This window comes from Manihot esculenta, chromosome 16 (genome assembly GCF_001659605.2).
Source record: "Manihot esculenta cultivar AM560-2 chromosome 16, M.esculenta_v8, whole genome shotgun sequence".
Taxonomy (NCBI): Eukaryota; Viridiplantae; Streptophyta; class Magnoliopsida; order Malpighiales; family Euphorbiaceae; genus Manihot; species Manihot esculenta.
The window spans coordinates 24,511,905-24,528,908 of NC_035176.2; the positions used below are offsets into that span (position 1 = coordinate 24,511,905).

General features: G+C 33.7%; 1 protein-coding gene across 1 annotated transcript; it reads right to left on the minus strand.

Annotated features, from left to right (window-relative positions):
* Nucleotides 1–4,978: 4,978 nt before the first annotated feature.
* On the minus strand, nt 4,979–16,271 carry LOC110604082 (gamma-soluble NSF attachment protein). The gene is made up of 9 exons (XM_021742161.2): nt 16,052–16,271; nt 15,274–15,341; nt 15,037–15,121; nt 14,782–14,940; nt 13,662–13,799; nt 12,876–12,954; nt 12,557–12,636; nt 6,064–6,193; nt 4,979–5,279 (listed from the first exon to the last, which is right to left on the minus strand). Exons 1-9 carry the CDS (start codon nt 16,096–16,098, stop codon nt 5,178–5,180), a joined length of 888 nt encoding a protein of 295 aa, XP_021597853.1. The 5' UTR covers nt 16,099–16,271; the 3' UTR covers nt 4,979–5,177.
* Nucleotides 16,272–17,004: the final 733 nt, after the last annotated feature.

Consider the following 17,004-nt stretch of genomic DNA (forward strand, 5'->3'; position numbering starts at 1 on the left):
ATTAATTTAATATATTTTTTGCAAAATTGTTGTTTTACAAAAATAAAAATTATCTTACTTAAATTTATAGTAAAAAATATATAAACTCTCTAAAATTTAATTTAGAGATAATAGTAAAATTTTTTAAAATATTTGCATTTTTGGTGATGTATTTCAAATTATAAAAGTTAATTTATATATGCTATCTAATCAGTTAAATTTATCAATACTTTATCCTAAAGTTGCAGTTAAATTTAACAGAAATGACATATTATTACACTAATTAATCTTCTAAATTAATATTTTAATATAATTTGAAATGAATAATTATAAGAAAAATATTAAATTTTATTAGTTTCAATAATTATAAGTATAACTACCCGGAAACCGGACCGCTACCGGCGCTAGGATCCAGATCGGCTTAAGGCCGTCGGACCCGTAGCAAGCCTAACATACATCCTGTATACCTGTTAATCCCATACATGACCATACATATATATAAAAACTTTAAACTTTTCTTTCATTCACCAAGCTTACTCTGTGCATGCACATATTCAATATCATAAAACCCCACACTGGAGCCTTCATCAAATGCTCTAATGGGGTAACATGTCAGACATTAAGCTTGGTTTACATAAACATCATCATTTAAACATTAACATAAAATCATGTATCAAAAGGGATTAACCATACATGACTAGGGCAAAGCACAACTCTAACCATGACATGCCATTACATATCCTTACATTACAATACATACTTTTACATCATTACATAACGTTACATTTCATCATGTCCACTACTATTCTATTACATAAATATGACCATAGCCATAACCTGTTGAACTTCTGAACTATCTCTGTCCCTGCAAACCTGGGGGTTAAGGGAATGGGGTGAGCTATAAAGCCTAGTGAGCATAACAGTGAAAACAACTCATAAAAACATGCCATCATGGAATGCATCACATCACAAACAATACACATCAAGGATGAACTTGTCACCACTAGCCCTCTATAATCTCATATAGTACTATGTCCAACTATGCCAGGGGCGATACGGCCTCACCTGGTCTTCTCTTACATAGCTCATATCATAACATGTCCGACTATGCCAGGGGCGATACGGCCACGCCTGGTCTTCTCTTACATAAAACATATTGCCAAGGGCAATACGGCCACGTCTGGCCTTTCTATCTCATATCATATCATCTCATGTCATATCGTACAGGGGCTAGAGGATCATTCAATATTTATCCACACCATCATCATCGTATTATGCAATGCGTCATATTCGTGAATTCTAATGCAAACAACCTATTACATAACATGGTATTCATGATGCATAAACATGCTTAAAACATTTGATTTATTTCTTTAAATATAAAGTTCAGTTCTACTCACATCTGGCTGACGCTTGCTATCTCTGAAGCAGCTAACTCACTGCTGAACACCTCGGATCCTCAGGTCCGTTCCTACACAGGTGGACTCAAATGAGAGACCAAACATACTCTAATGGGACTCTAAACATCTCCCTAAAAACCCCCTAAAACATCCTAAAACAATCATAGAAATCATGCAAAAGAAGGCTAAACAGGGCACTTTCAGCGGCAGGTTCGGCGGTCGAAAGTCCCTCCAGAGCCGAAACTCAGCCACTTTCGGCGGCACCCTCGGCGGCCGAAAGTGGTTCCAGAGCCGAAACTCGTGCATGTTCGGCGGTACCTTCGGCGGCCGAAACTCCCCTCCAGAGCCGAAAGTCCAACTTTCGGGGGCAGGGTTCGGCAGCTAAAACAAGCCACCACAGGCAGGTTCAGCGGTCGAAAGTCCCTTCGGCGGCCGAACCTGAGTTCTTCCCGAAGAGCAGAACTCAGCCTCCTCATACACAAACAACCTCCAAACCTTCCAAAACAACCCAAAACCTCACATGCTCTCTCCCAAACATGCATACACACTCCCTCATGTATATAGGGCATAAACTAGCTTAAACCACCCAACAAAACATCACATAACATACATTGGGCATAAAACCCACATAAACCCTAACATGCATATCTACCCATACACAACCATCAAAACTTCTTAAAACTTCATTAAAACATAAAGGAAAGCAAAGATCTACACTTACCACTTGAAGATCGTGGGTTGGTGCGATCCCTAACTTGGGGATGGGAGGAAACAAACTCCTTGGGTCTCCAAGCTCCCAAATCTTGATTTAAGCTTTAAAACTTCAAAACTCAAAAGGAAACTCATAAAAACATGAAGGATTTGAAGAAAGAACATGAAATCGACCAAAGGAGGACATGAACTCACCTTAGCTCTAGAATGGGGAGAAAACTCGCCTATTTTCTATTTGAGGGGCCTTTTATAGGTGGCCCGTCAACTACCTTCGGCGGCCTAAGCTGCTTCCACAACTTCGCCACCTTCGGCAGCCTAACGTGCCCCCTAAACTATCCCATGTTCGGCGGCCGAACCTGGTTTCTTCCCTCGAAGCCTTTGGAGGCCTAAAGCACTCCCGAAACAGTCCCATGTTCGGCGGCCGAACTTGAGGTTCGGCGGCCGAACCTGGGTCCTTCCTCCTTGGCCTATTCTTTTCAAAACTCATTTCTTTTTCATTTAAAACCATAAAATCATGTGAAAACATTTAAGAAACACACTTTACCCTTCTAGAAGACTCTGACATCTTCAGAAATTTCAAATTCTAACGGAGATTCGGCCGGAAGGTAGGGAATCCGATACCGGAATCTAGCCGGGTATTACAATAAGTTTAATGATAAATATACTCAAAAATCTTTTTTTTTCAACTTAGATTTGATTTTTAATTTTAATTCAGTTTACTTATAAATTTTAAACGCTATATTTTTAAGAGTTAATCATTTATTTTCCAACATTTTTCTTTTATCAATAAATACACTTTTTTTTTCATAGTTATACAGTGACACTATTTGTAAATAATTAAAAATTATAATTTTTTTCACTTAAAAAATTAATTATATTTATTATATCCAATTTAACTCAATTGAAAATCAGCCTAATAAATTTGAAATGATTAAATTTATTAGATGATAAATAACTCATAGCACTTAGTTAAACTGAATTTAACAAATTTTAGTTAATTAAATTTATTGTTGAGTTGCACTTATATGAAGATGGATACAATAAATATAATAAATTTTTTAAGCAAAGAAAATCATGATTTTTAATTTTTTAGAGTTAATGTAAACATAACAGTTATATAAAAAATTATACTTATCTATGTAAAAAAGAGAATCGAAAAATGATCTTTAGAGAAAGAAAATTTCACTGCTAAGAAATTAGCAGCTATCAACTCTTACAAATGTATTGTCTAAATTTATAAGTGAACTAAGTTAAAATTTAATAATCTAGAATTCCGGATTAACAATACAATTTAAAACCTCAACACACAATAATATTAAATCATACAGATTAATTTTTAAATATTCTAACATACTCTAAATAAAACATAAATAAGAAAATAAGAAAATAAAAATGATATGCCATAGAATTATTAATCTCTATAAGATGTCATTTCTTAATATAACAAAAATAAAATAAAACTCTCTATAAAATTTTATTAATCAAATAAAATAATTATTTATAAATAAGAGTTAAAATTCATGGCTGCCACTTAAAGAGTTTTTTATAGTATTTTAAACCCTAATTCTAATAATAAAAGGATTAATTCCAATGTAGGAATGATTATTAGTCAAACAATCAAACTTTTCATTGATTATAATAGAGATCATTTTTCCAAATGAATTTGAAAAATTCTCTTTATGTGACGTATGAATTTAGCCTAATTAAATTAAAATAAATCTATTAAATGGCTACTTAAAATGGGTCTAACTAAATTAAAATAAGTCTATCTAAAATACTGAATGGACTATATAGCCAAAATAGGTGTTGGACGTCCTAAATGAGTTTGAAGTCATATATTGCATCTCTTTGCTTGTCCAAAGTTCAAGTCGTTTGGTAGGTCCTCATGCGTTCCAAGCTTAATTGTTTCATTGCTTAATAGTTTGCGAATTATCATGAATAATCTTTCATACATATCTTCATATTTTTTAAATATAGTTTTCATCTCGAATATTTTATTTTTACATATGAGATTTGATATTATATATTTTTACGTTGATTTCGAGTTTTGTAGTTAGTATATTTAAGGATTGTTGGAGTTTTCATGTACTTTAATTTATTGAAAAATATTGCCCTTGTACACATTATTTAAAATCAATTTAAATTGAAAAATTGATCTGGAAATACATTTATTAAGAAAAAAAAAAGATATAATTATTACAATTAATAAAGTTTAAATTTTTTTATAATTATTTTTTTATTAAAGTATTAATTTAAATGCTAATTAAAATGGTGATGTGATATTAGATTTAAAAGTAATTTAAGTAATTTGTATATAGTAAATTAACTTTTATAATTTAGAATACATATTAAAACACAAATCTATTACTCCTTTAATTTATTTTTGTAATAAAGGAAATTTACTTTGGTTTAACCCAAATAACCACAAAACTCCCTTAATCACCCAATTTGTGTAGTTATTTCATTTGAATCATCTAAATTTAACTTGTTTAGAAAAATTTCTCATAACCTACAATGACAAATTTAGGGGAAAAAAAAAAAAGACTACCTATTTATTCCAAAAAAGAAAAAACACTTTTATCCTTCTTTGCTTTCTACTACAATGTCCTACATTCTTAATTTCTTATTATGATCAAATTATTTGATACTTGTTTATCAATAAAATTACTTTGATTCAATAAAATAATTATTTATAAATTTAATAAACAACAATTAATTAATAGTTATGTTTAATATTATTTTTGCTATTAATTTAAATTTTATTAAGCTTTTAACTGAGTTTATCAATAAATTTTATTAGCAAATATTACCTTGTATGATTCGCCAATGTGTTCTGAATTGCAAATGAATAAAATTAATGATCAAATAAAAAACTCAAAATAAAAATATTTGAGAAACATTACTAATTGCATACAATAAAATAAATAATAGATTTTGATTGAGACCTTTAAAAGCACAAAATGCAGAGAAGGAACACTCTGAAAATCAAATTAAATGAGATTAAAATATGCTCTATACATGCTTTATGACACATAAATCCACCCATTTATATAACAACTGTTCCCAATCCTCTCGTGAGTGTGAAAACTATGTGAGATCATTCTCATCCAATGGCTCTTCTCCTTCAGCAGCAGCAGTCTTAAATGCACTCAGATCTCCGGTTGGAAGTTTTCTTGCAAGCCTGATAACCTGCACCAAAACTTGTCCAAATCAAAAAAATGCATGCATATATCATGTGGTGACACAAATGTTGCACATGTAGAACGGGTTGCTATCAGTATTTTATGCACTGAAGAACCATATGAATATTGTTGACTAGGAAGAACAAAATAAACTTGCACCATTGTGGTTTACAGGCCATTCACCTACAAACAGCTAGCCAGAGTTCACTTACCATAGAAGAATACCTGTAATAGCCTAGCTAAAATTGACCTAAATAACTTTTTGTTTCAATTTTTTACTTGGTGCAAAATGATAAACCTAATGACCTAGCTATTATATGTTCTCTCATTCTCAGATAAATTCCCGATGTGGGATGTCACAATACCAGCTTTGGTTTTAGATTCCCTCTCATGCATCGACACTCTATTTTAATGAATTTTTGCAGTTACAGTTTTTATGGTTATGGTTAATCGTACGCAAAAATGACAGTGGTCTTGTTCCATCTACGGGAAAGCAAACTAGCATAGCTTCTGCTCTATCTCACAATATCAGAGAAAGATGGATGAAATGCTGGCGTAACAATATCGTCCTTAACAAGATAGAAATTAGGGTTAGGAGATGGTAACCACAAAAGCTGGGAGAAAAAGAGTTACCAAGATTGGAATAGTCTTAGGATCAAACAGAAATAGCAGTAATATTGGACACCAAATGATCAAGATTGACAATATGTAAAATTAATAAATTATCAATGATGATGTTAAGGGCTGATGCATTTTCAATAAATAAAGTTAGAACAAATTAAAAGATTTACCACATTGTCAAGATGGGAAATAGTGCTAGACTGGGCAAGCCGTTTAATTTCTTCAATGTCACCTTCAGTATAAGCAGAAAGAAGTTTACTAGCACAGCGGTTCTGGTCACTTCTCAAAAAAGCATCAATCCTGTAAAGATCCAAAAGCAAGGAAGTCATAATCAAAAGAACTTTTATACTAATAATAATAATAATAATAATAATAATAAAAGGGGAGAAAAAGTAGTTCTAGAAACACCATACTGAAAAATCATTATCATACTCTTGGTAAACTAAAGCAGGCAACAACAGTCATCATTTTACATAAGCACAATACAAGAAATCCTTGAACATTTTAAACTAATAAGTAGAAAATTTTGGCACAAATAACAGCATCCTCAGCCATCAAATGGAAATTATACTCTAATCATCAATAGAAAAGACAAGTAATTAGCCCCTTCTTTGTAGTTAAACTATGCTAAACATGGATTGGAGCTTCGACATGTTTGCTGCAAAAACCAGATATGTAGGACTAATAACAATATCATTTCAGGTACAGATTTGCTAGTTCTGAGATTGTAGGAGTTAGCACAATATCTTACCCTTCAATACACTGCCTTACAACATTTTTCAGAGGCTTGGAAGTATATGTATGTTTGTAGGAACTCGAACGCACACACATTAAGCTTTATTTTAAATAGACAATGAAAATCAAACCATCAAAGAGGGTGCCACTAGTATAAAAGTAAACACTTCAAGGACTTCCCCAGAAAAAAACACTTTTAACAGGTTTTACTGGAGAAATTAATCATAATAAAAACTTCCTCTGATTCCAAAGGATCCATAATAACTTCTTTTACACTTGCCTACAAGATTTTCCTCATTTTAATAAGCTGTTAAATTCCATTATCACCAAGTTATACCAATAATAGCCATGAAATTCATACGTCACTTATATATAAAACTCAATAATGAAACCCCTCCAAGCATTGAGGACCATCCATGAATCCTCCACAAAGACCCCAATCATCCAAAGTCATACATGCCACCTCTATTTCCTAATTTACTGTGCATCTACTTGCACATGCACATTGCATCAAACATATAGGAGTATTAGATCAAATACTACCATCAAGATCTTTTTTTTTTCTTTTTTTTTTTTTTTAAAACCAACAACACACTAACTAAATATATAGTAGATACCAGCAGAAAGTACATCCAACAAATAGAATTGAGTAGAGCCCCACTCCAAAGTATCAGACAAGGAAACAGCCATCCTAGCCATACAATGAGTAGCCTGACATCTAACCCCAATTAGCTCTTGCACAAGGGCTTTACATTCTTCAACAACCAACCAGAAATAAGAACAAATAGAGAGAGTCCCCTTAAGAGCAGAAATAAGAGATAGAGAATCAACTTGAAGATCAACATTTGCAAACTCAAACCATTGAAGACACTGGAAAGCAGCACGAAGAGATATTGCACTTGAAAATCAATGGAGGAGAAGCAAACCAGCACTCAGGATGACTAACTTGAGGAACACGAGAAATGTGAGGTGAGGCAGATTGTGCATGGAGCCATGCACGACACTCTCATTTTGCCAACTGAATAACATGGGGAAGAGATGAATTTTTCCCCAGCCAAACAATTGCATTTCTATTTTTCCACAAGCTCCAAACTTGCATCAGAGTCTTAACCAAATTCTCTAATGTGAATTGTTGAAAAACAAAACCAAACTGATTGCCAATGTTGTCCCAGCTATCCCACAACCACACTCCAATAGGTGTCCAATATGAATAACACCAAGAACAGCTTGCTACATAAAGTTAAGAACCTTTGGAGGGACACATAGCTTCCCTAAAACTGACCACACATGCATAGGTACCAGAGATGAGACAATAGGCAATGTGGCAGCAGCAATACTAGTCTGATCCCCACTTTTAACAGAGCAAGTACCCTGACTTATCAAGGATCCACATACAACAATCAAAACTATGAACATTATTCAACGGAATCCAAATAATCAAATCTACATCATCTTGAATAAAGAGACTGAATGCATCCAAATCCAGCTCACTCCATTAGACAACATCAATTTACATACACACATATTTTCCAAGCCTGCTGGAGACACGGTCAAAATTATTAAAGGCACAAGTGCATCAAGGTGCTAAGGAGTTTTGGAGCCTGGGCACCAGGTATAGGTGCATGCCTGAACGATGTGAGGCGCAAAAGTAGAAAAAAAATTAAATTAACACAAATAATCAATTAATATTCAACTAACATAAGATAATTATCTATTTACTCTTATACTTATAGAATTTGTGATATAATAAAATTTTATTATAAATAATACACATTTAATTGTGACCTATACATAATATCTTTAAGGCATATTGACTCAAAAAGACCACAAGTTTGTGATTTTTTATATTTATAGCTAAAACTTTTAATTTTGGATCAAAAAGTCTCAACTTTTGAATTTATTATAATTGTAGTAACTTCTTAAATAAATTTTGACTAGATTTAAGTTAATTTACATGGCATGACATGTCGTTATTTTATGACATAAACAACTTGATTAACTTGAGTTAAAACTTAGTTAAGACCCTAAATGTCTAATTACTTGAAATTCTTAAATTATATAATTGAAATCTCTATTCTATTGCTTAACTAGAGTTAAAACAAAATTAAGGATTTCAACTGTATGATTTGGGGATTTCAGATAATTAGGGGTTAGGATTTTAAATAAGGTTTAACTCAAGTTATTTATATGGTAAAAATAATGATACATGGCGTGCCATATAAATGTGAAAACCATAAAGTTGTGGTCTTTTTAGACCAATAAACCTATCTTTAAACAATGTTATAGTTAATTTAATGGTAGCAAATATTTATATACATTCAATTCATATTTGTAGATATAGAATGTTATACAATTTCTATTTATGTTTAATTTTAAGTGTAAAAAGATAAGAAATTATGTTAAAAAAGTAATTTAAAATGTTTTAATTAAAAAAATAGGAATAGTTTCTACTTAATTTTTTAATATTTTAAAAAATATAAATAAGAAATAGCATGCAAGAGGATTGGCAAAAATTGGGTAGCATAACAACTTAAATTCAACAACAACAAAAAAAAAAAAAAGAAGCCTAAAGTGGGTGGAATAGAGGGGCATGAAGATGGAATTAAAAAATAAATAAATAAATACATATCTAAAGGGGAGAACCAATGAAAATGAAGGCCGTTAGAGAGATAAATCAAGTTAAATCTTGTTTTCTCTTCCTTCTTCATCTTCAATCTCTGTCGAGGACTCTTTATTTTTTTCTTTTCTTTGGTATTTGCTCTCTCTGGCCCTATACGGGTCACAATTGCTTTGCTTTAAAAAATATGAATAAGAAATAGCATGCAAGAGGATTGGCAATTGGCAAAATTTCTTGGAGGATTGGCAAAAATTGGACAGCATAACAACTTAAATTCAACCAAAAAAAAAGGAAGAAGCCTAAAGTGAGTGGAGTAGAGGAGCATGAAGATGGAATTCAAAAAATAAATAAATAAATACATATCTAAAAGGGAGAAGCAATAAAAATGAAGGCTGTTGGAGAGATAAATCAGGTTAGATATTTTTTTTCCTCCTTCATCTTCAATCTCTGTCGATGACTCCGCATTCTTTTTCTTTTCTTTGGTATTTGCTTTCTTTGGCCCTATATGGGTCACAATTGCTTTGCTTGTCTAGTTGTGAATAACCATTTTTGAGTGAGCTTAACTAAGGTGTACCCAAGAGCGCTTGGAGATTTGGTGTGGTTGGAAGCGCCTTCTTGATTGCGCTTGACTATGATCAAAGAGAAGCCGTCATCCTTGCCTCCAATGCCTTGTGCTTAGGGCACACCTAAGAGTGTGCCTTTAATAATAGTGGCCACAGTCTGATGGATCTTGATGATCAAGAAGCCATGGGTGCTCCCAAACCTTTGTATCAATACCTATGGATATATGGCGACATCATCCTTTAACAAGAATACTCTTGGATTCCCAAACACTTCTCCAAGCATAACTTAGATTTGAGCCAAGGCTAGCCGAAAAGCAAGTTGAAATGAAATAATAGTGTGCTTTAAAAACTTTAGCAACTAGAGATTCTGATCTAGTCATCAATCTCCATCACTTCTTGACAAGTAAAGCAAGATTAAAGTCCCAAATCTTTCAAAATCCAATTCTCCATTATCTTTTCTATGACAAAGTTGATACTCATCTATCAAATTCCACCACCTTTACCCTAGTATCCCACCAAAATCCATTCATCATTCTCTCTAGAGTAGTACATAACCCTAGAAGCAAGAAGACACACATCACATAATTAGGCATAAGTTGAGCAATCAATTTAAGTGAACAAACGTCTTTTCCAATTCTAAAGACGCTTGTCCACTTTTATCATAAACAACCTAAAAAAACCTCTTTACTATGCCCTAACAAAGATGATAAGCGCAAGTATAACACAAATAAGCAGATTCTAATAACCCCAATGAAACTACAAATGGATTGCGAGTTGAGACTGAAGTGTTAGGACTGAAGGAAATACAAGATTTGTCCAAGTAAATGTCAATATCAAAATTGGCAGCAGTAGCATATAGCTTAACCTTCCTAAATTAACTTCAGAATATTACCACGATACAAACTATGATGCATTTTCAAACTCTCATTGTACTTTCTCAAATGTCAACCTATCCCCCCCCCTCCCTCTCTCTCTCTCTCTCTCTCTCTCTCTCTCTCTCTCTCTCTCTATCTATCTATAGATAAGTAATACCAAATATCCATCTTCAATAATTAAAAGAATCAACCCAAAAACAGAAGCTTGTGATGATACTCGACACCAAATTGGAATCAACTCCAAGTAAATACCAAAATAGCCTCCACTTCCCTTAATATTAAATTTACTAAAAGCTTCAATTAACGAAGAGGTTACAACAATAAAAAACTAGAGACAGAGCATTACATCTCAGACCTCTAGAAATGGTAAGAAAGATCAGTTGCATACTTGCTTTTCTGTATATAGAATTCCATACAATCAGTAATGCAATTAATTCTCTCTGCTGATTGATGAGTGCTACTCCATTTTAAGGGGATATTATATCATCCATGCTACATTCTCTTGTCCTTCTACCTAAAAAATGTTATACACATAATTTATACAAGCTGATACTCTGTAGCATCAACGATACAAAGCCACACATTTAACTCGTAGATGTGGAGACACCATTCTCATATGTACTTGATTCATGTTAAGAGTAAGATGAACTAGGAATTAAATAATTGTGTACGTCCCACCAACACAATTAACAGGTTTCAAATCCCTTAAAATAAATGCCTCCACTTTTTTAGAGTCCACAGCCATACAGAAAACGTAAGTAATAGATTTAAACCCCCATTGGTTACTGTCCCACATTTTTGGGGGCCATGAATCAAGTGAAGAACCATGTGGACTTCCTCAAATCCATCCATTTCACAAGATTCTTCAGAAATATTCTTGAAATCAATTTCCACCAAGTACAACAAATAAGAGGCCCAACTGTGAAACATTTGCTACTGTTTCCTTAATGCCATTGGTTGAGTAACACCAATTTGCAATCACAAACTTTATTAGAAGATTATGTAATGTAGGAGTTTCTAAGCTACAATTCATTCTCAACATAAATTTTTTTTTAGTACAATTGCATTTTTGCACTTTAACTTGTGAAAAAGGAAATAAAAGAAGCATGCGGTGTAGAAAATGAAATTGGTGGAACAAAAGCAATAAACAGTTCCAAAAATTCTTCTAGAAAATAAAGATATATTCTTAATATTAGTAACAAAATAACTTTAAGGAGAAATTTCTTAACACCCAATTCCTAGACAATGTTGTTAGAGGCACCGGGCGAGGTGCCACCCCCTCGCCTTGCTTGGCTGGGCAAGGTTCCCTACAAAGAGGCAAATGCCTCTAACCCCTAAGGTGCTAGGCGAGACCCCAAAGGCATCACCTCACTGAAATATCATTATTTTTTTTTTCAAAACCGTGCTTTTAAATTGCAAAACAAAACTGTAGCCTCTCCAATCTGTTTCAAACGGCAGCCAGCAGTACCAAAAGAGTTTTGTTTTTTTTTTTTTGCATTCCTAACAACAGCCAGCAGGTATGTCTCATTTTTAGAGGCACCAGGTGAGGTGCCACCCCCTCGCCTAAAGGCCCTTGCCTCGTTTTTCACCTCTCACCTTAACAACATTGCTCCAAGAATTTCTAATAGCTGCAAAGGCAGCTGGTGATGTGATAGTATAAGCTTAAGAATTAAGCTATGATGAGACTTGAATTTGAGCAGTTTCTTAATGATTAGAAAGCAGGCTTGACATTCATGCAAGACAATCAAAATGTAAGATGGAAGGATCACTAATGCTTAAGGGCTATATGGACCCAACGGTATCCCACCATGATTAGCAATAAGCAAAACTTTAGCATTACTGTTTCCCAGGGGAATCTATGAAAAAAGCTTACTGTGAACAATCATTGCAACACTTCTCTGCTTGCTTGAAATCATGAGCATAAAGATACACAATAATGGCCCCAAGGTATGCCTGAAATTAACAGAGAAATGAAAGAGATGAAGTATAATTGAGAAAGTTGATGAATAATAAACAATGCATAAAGGTTAGAACTTAGGAGATGTGGAGATACACAAGTAAAATAATTGAAGCAAATCAGGTGTTTGAAACTAGAAAAAGAAATATAACAGAAAAATTAGGGGCATTGTAGCAGATAAAAAATGTATACAAAATAAGATAGGCTAACAGAAAACTAAAGATAGAGTTCACACTTTGCACTGGCTATTGGTGGCACTGCATTTATCAGCTGCTAGACCCAATCTCAATAAGACCGCAGCAGCATCTGTATACCTGTTGGCATTGACACCACAATTAACACTCGACTATTTTAAGTTCCAATAAAAGAAAATACAAGTGTTGATAGTGACACTCATGAAAGCATAACTGAGCCGACTCAATGAAAATTCTTTAGAAAATCTTGGCCTCACGATCATAATAAAAGATTTATTTTTCAGTCACTAGGTTTTGCCATTATTAACAGTTGGGTCTCTATATTTGAAAATTAAACTATTTAGTCCCTCAGTTTTGCCTTTGTCATATAATTAGGTCTTCCTGTTCATTTTGCCATTAGTATTTGAAGATTAATTACTATTTAATCCTTGGATATCATAACTATTTTAGTTTTATCTCTCAATTTTGCAATTAGTTACAAAGTTATCCCTCAGCTTCATCTCTTTGTCTCACCCTCTCTCTATGTGACAGAAAAAGATATAGAACTAATGAACAAAATTGTAAATAATTACAAAAATAAGACATAAAACTTTAAACAATCATAATTTGTAGGATTAAATAGTAATTAATCCCAAAATACTAATGACAAAATGATGGAAGACCTAAGTGTGTGATGGTAGCAAAAACAGAGGACCAAATAGTTTAATTTTCTAAATATGAGGACTCAAATACTAATAATACAAAACTTAGGGACTAAATAGTAAATTCTCTAAAACATTAAGGATGTTATGAAAACCTGATGTGGCAAAAGAAAATCAAGTCCTTACTTCTCAAGCTTTATATAAACACCAGCAGCAGCGCGATATAGATCAAAGGTCATTTGCTCCTTGCCATCCTCTTCAAGAATATCACAAGCATCATTATAAAGTTGAACAGCAACATCAGGAACAGCATCTTCCAGAGCACTGTGAAAGAAACAAGAAGCATATAATCAATTAAGTTTCAAAGACGATTTGAATTATCAAGTTAAGATTGAGATTTCTAAAACTGCATTCCCACTGCATACATTTTTTGCACCACAAGATGAAAGCATAAGTAAAAAACTTGAGCAGAATACAAAGTTTTCACAAAAGTTAGAACAATACAAATTAACCCCTGCTTACAAATCCATTGGATTATATATTGGTATTAGAACTCCTTACACAAAAGATTTAAGTAATTAAACAACTATTAATAATCTAGGGTCATGATATATTAATGTGTTTAGAATTATTGAGAGCAATTGCAAATGGGAAGATAAGCTAGGATAAAAAAAACAACAGAAAGAAGTGAAAACTATTTCACTGAACACGCCAATGAACAGATGTTCATACACGCAGGGATAAGGGGTTGAGAGACAGAAAGGACTTATAAAATTGTGTCCTACTATTTGCAGATAGACTCTAAATACAACACCTAGCAAGCTACCAAAGAATGTGACTGGACATCCCCCAAACGTTATAGGTTTGATTACATATTCAAGAGCAATCCAAATTGAGGCCCTAAACTAAATGCAGGTCCTCAACAATTTAAGCAAAAAACAGATTTCCCTATTTATGGCCATCAAGCCAATAATTTGAACTAAACCATAAGTAATCATATGATGTGAAGATAACATGAGAAACCACCAGCATGCTAATAAAATGTAAAACTAGACATCCCCCAAATTTATTGGTCGAGTCATACATTTGAAAAGCATAAAGTTGAAGATCATATGCGGATTGAGTAAAAAAAAAGGGCAACACAACAATAAACAATTGAATAGATATCTCTCTTCAGTTCTACCACAAACAACTTGCAAGTTCCAAATACAAAGTAGGCAATGACTCCATGGAAAATGCCCAAACTCAAATAAGAATTAAGCAGAAAGTAAGAACTAAATCTTTCAATGACAGCCTATGTGTTTACCGGGCAGCCTTAGCAAGAGCATCTGATGCAGGTTGTGATCTCCCACATTCAACGTATAGTTCAGATGCCCTTCTATAAAGATCAGCAACTTCATTCCACTTGCCTAGTTCCTTTGCTAGAGCAGCAGCTGACTCCATATGCTTAGCAGCATCCCAGGGGCTATTGTGGTCATAAAGGACATAACAACAGGCAAATTTATGTTGACACAAATCAAAAAATTATAAAAGTAACTAATATATTGGTCAACGAGGATACGAAGAGAGTATCTCTTGTCCTTTGGAAGCCATTTCAAATGCTGCTTTTCCTTTCTCATATTTCTTGGCAATCCTAAAACCATTAGCTACAGAAATACCACCATTAAAGAAGAATACCTCCAAAAGCATGTTCTCTTTGAACTGAATTTTATATTTGGCTATTATATGAATGCCTGTAACTCAATTAATTGTCTTACAAATAATCTCAAAGTTCAGAAATGCATAAGAAATTGCTTACCAGCTTGCTCATACAAAAGAGTGGCACTTTTCCAATCAGCACTCCACCTTGTGAGACTCAGTTTTGTTCTAAAAAAAGACAAGTAAAACAACTAACTTTAACAAAATCATAGAAGTATTTTCACCAATAATAATAATAATAATAAAAAGTTTATAACTCTAAATTAAGAACATTTTGTTGCTGTTCTTCTGATTTGAAACAAGAAAGACTTGTAACTCCCATGCTTAGTCGCAAATAACAATAAAATTAAAATTGGTATATGTATATATGCATGCAGATGGAAACTTAAAACTACCATAGAACCTATTGTTCAAGCAACATGTACAATCTCTACTAGTAACCAACGATCAATCAAGCAGTCTGACCTTCATTCTTTATCCCATTTACTTTTACAGTTCCTAATTCACATAGCATCCATGATCGAAACATTTCAAGCTAATAACAATACCAAATTATAGACTTCCAAATCAAATATCTTCAAGCATTGAATATTAGGTTTTCCTTGAGAGAAATCAGAAATAAAAAAAAATTCAAAAAAAAAACAACTGGGAAAAAAATCCGAGGCAAAGCGCAACTTAACAGATAATCCACTAAACAAGAGTGCAAAAATCAAACGAAATTATTGCTGCTCACATAAATTCAAAAGAATAAAACCGGAAGAATGTCATTCTTCAATGCATTAATTCTCTAATAATTAAAAACGAAGATCAAGAAACAGATTCATGTATTGTCATAAAGAAAAAGATTGGACCCTGCATTTACAGAGAAGGGGTCTCACAGCTTATCGGCCTTGGCGATCAACTTATCAGGATCGGAGGAGGACATGGCGGTTCAGTTGCTGAAGCCGGAGTTTTCTTTCCCTCTAATCGTTTATATCTTCGCACTGGAAGGTAGTAGCTGAAGCCGTAAGCGAATGAAACGCTGTTACTGCTGTATTCGGGCTGTTAATTATGGTTTCGCTTGATTTGCAGTTCCATGATGATCGATTCCGATCCAACGTTTGATGTGCTTCGGTACGTGCTTAAGGACGCTGTCGCGAGTGATGATTCTCTTCGCACGTGCTAAAGGGTCCAATCACAGTTAGGGGTGTGCATCGGTCGGTTCGGTTCGGTACCGAATCGAACCGGCCAAAACCGATGTAACTGAATTATTTTAAAATATAAACCGAATCGAACCAAATAAGACAGAAAACCGAATCAAACCGAACCAATTGGTTCAGTTCGGTTCGGTTCGAAATCGGTTTTTGAGCTTTTTGCATTGATCATTCACTTACAACTGAAATCAATTTCTGTGCATCTAAAAAACTTCTAATCTATGAATTCCATAATAATGCATGAAACCAACTTATACTGAACCTGTTCCTAATATAAAGAATGAAAACCAAAATTCTCAAATCAAAGACTCTAGGTCTTTGATGTTCTTTAGATGATGCCCAATTGAAATTTCGTCAATTGCTTATAAATTGCCACATTTCATAAACAATGCCCTTGATATCATATCTGATTTTATTTCTATGTTCAGCCTGTGAGAGAGACGGTTGTGAAACACTGAAATTTACAAGCTAAACTTACAAGCTAAGTTCATGAAACTTACAGTGAAAAGAGTCTCGCGAGCAACGGCTACAAGAGAGAGACGCGGGCGATGGCCGTGAGAGAGACACGCGAAGGATAGAGAGAAGAGACTCTGGCTTTGGCGAGTGGGTGGCAGGGTGGGTGGCCGGTGGGTGGCTGT

Excerpts from the sequence above, each read along its gene's own strand:
- LOC110604082 (XM_021742161.2), bottom strand. The coding sequence starts at position 16,098 with ATGTCCTCCTCCGATCCTGATAAGTTGATCGCCAAGGCCGATAAGCT. Across the intron at positions 14,941-15,036 it reads GGACAAGAGATACTCTCTTC|CCCCTGGGATGCTGCTAAGC; the intron begins GTATCCTCGTTG and ends TGACCACAATAG. Across the intron at positions 12,637-12,875 it reads CCACCAATAGCCAGTGCAAA|GCATACCTTGGGGCCATTAT; the intron begins GTGTGAACTCTA and ends TGTTAATTTCAG.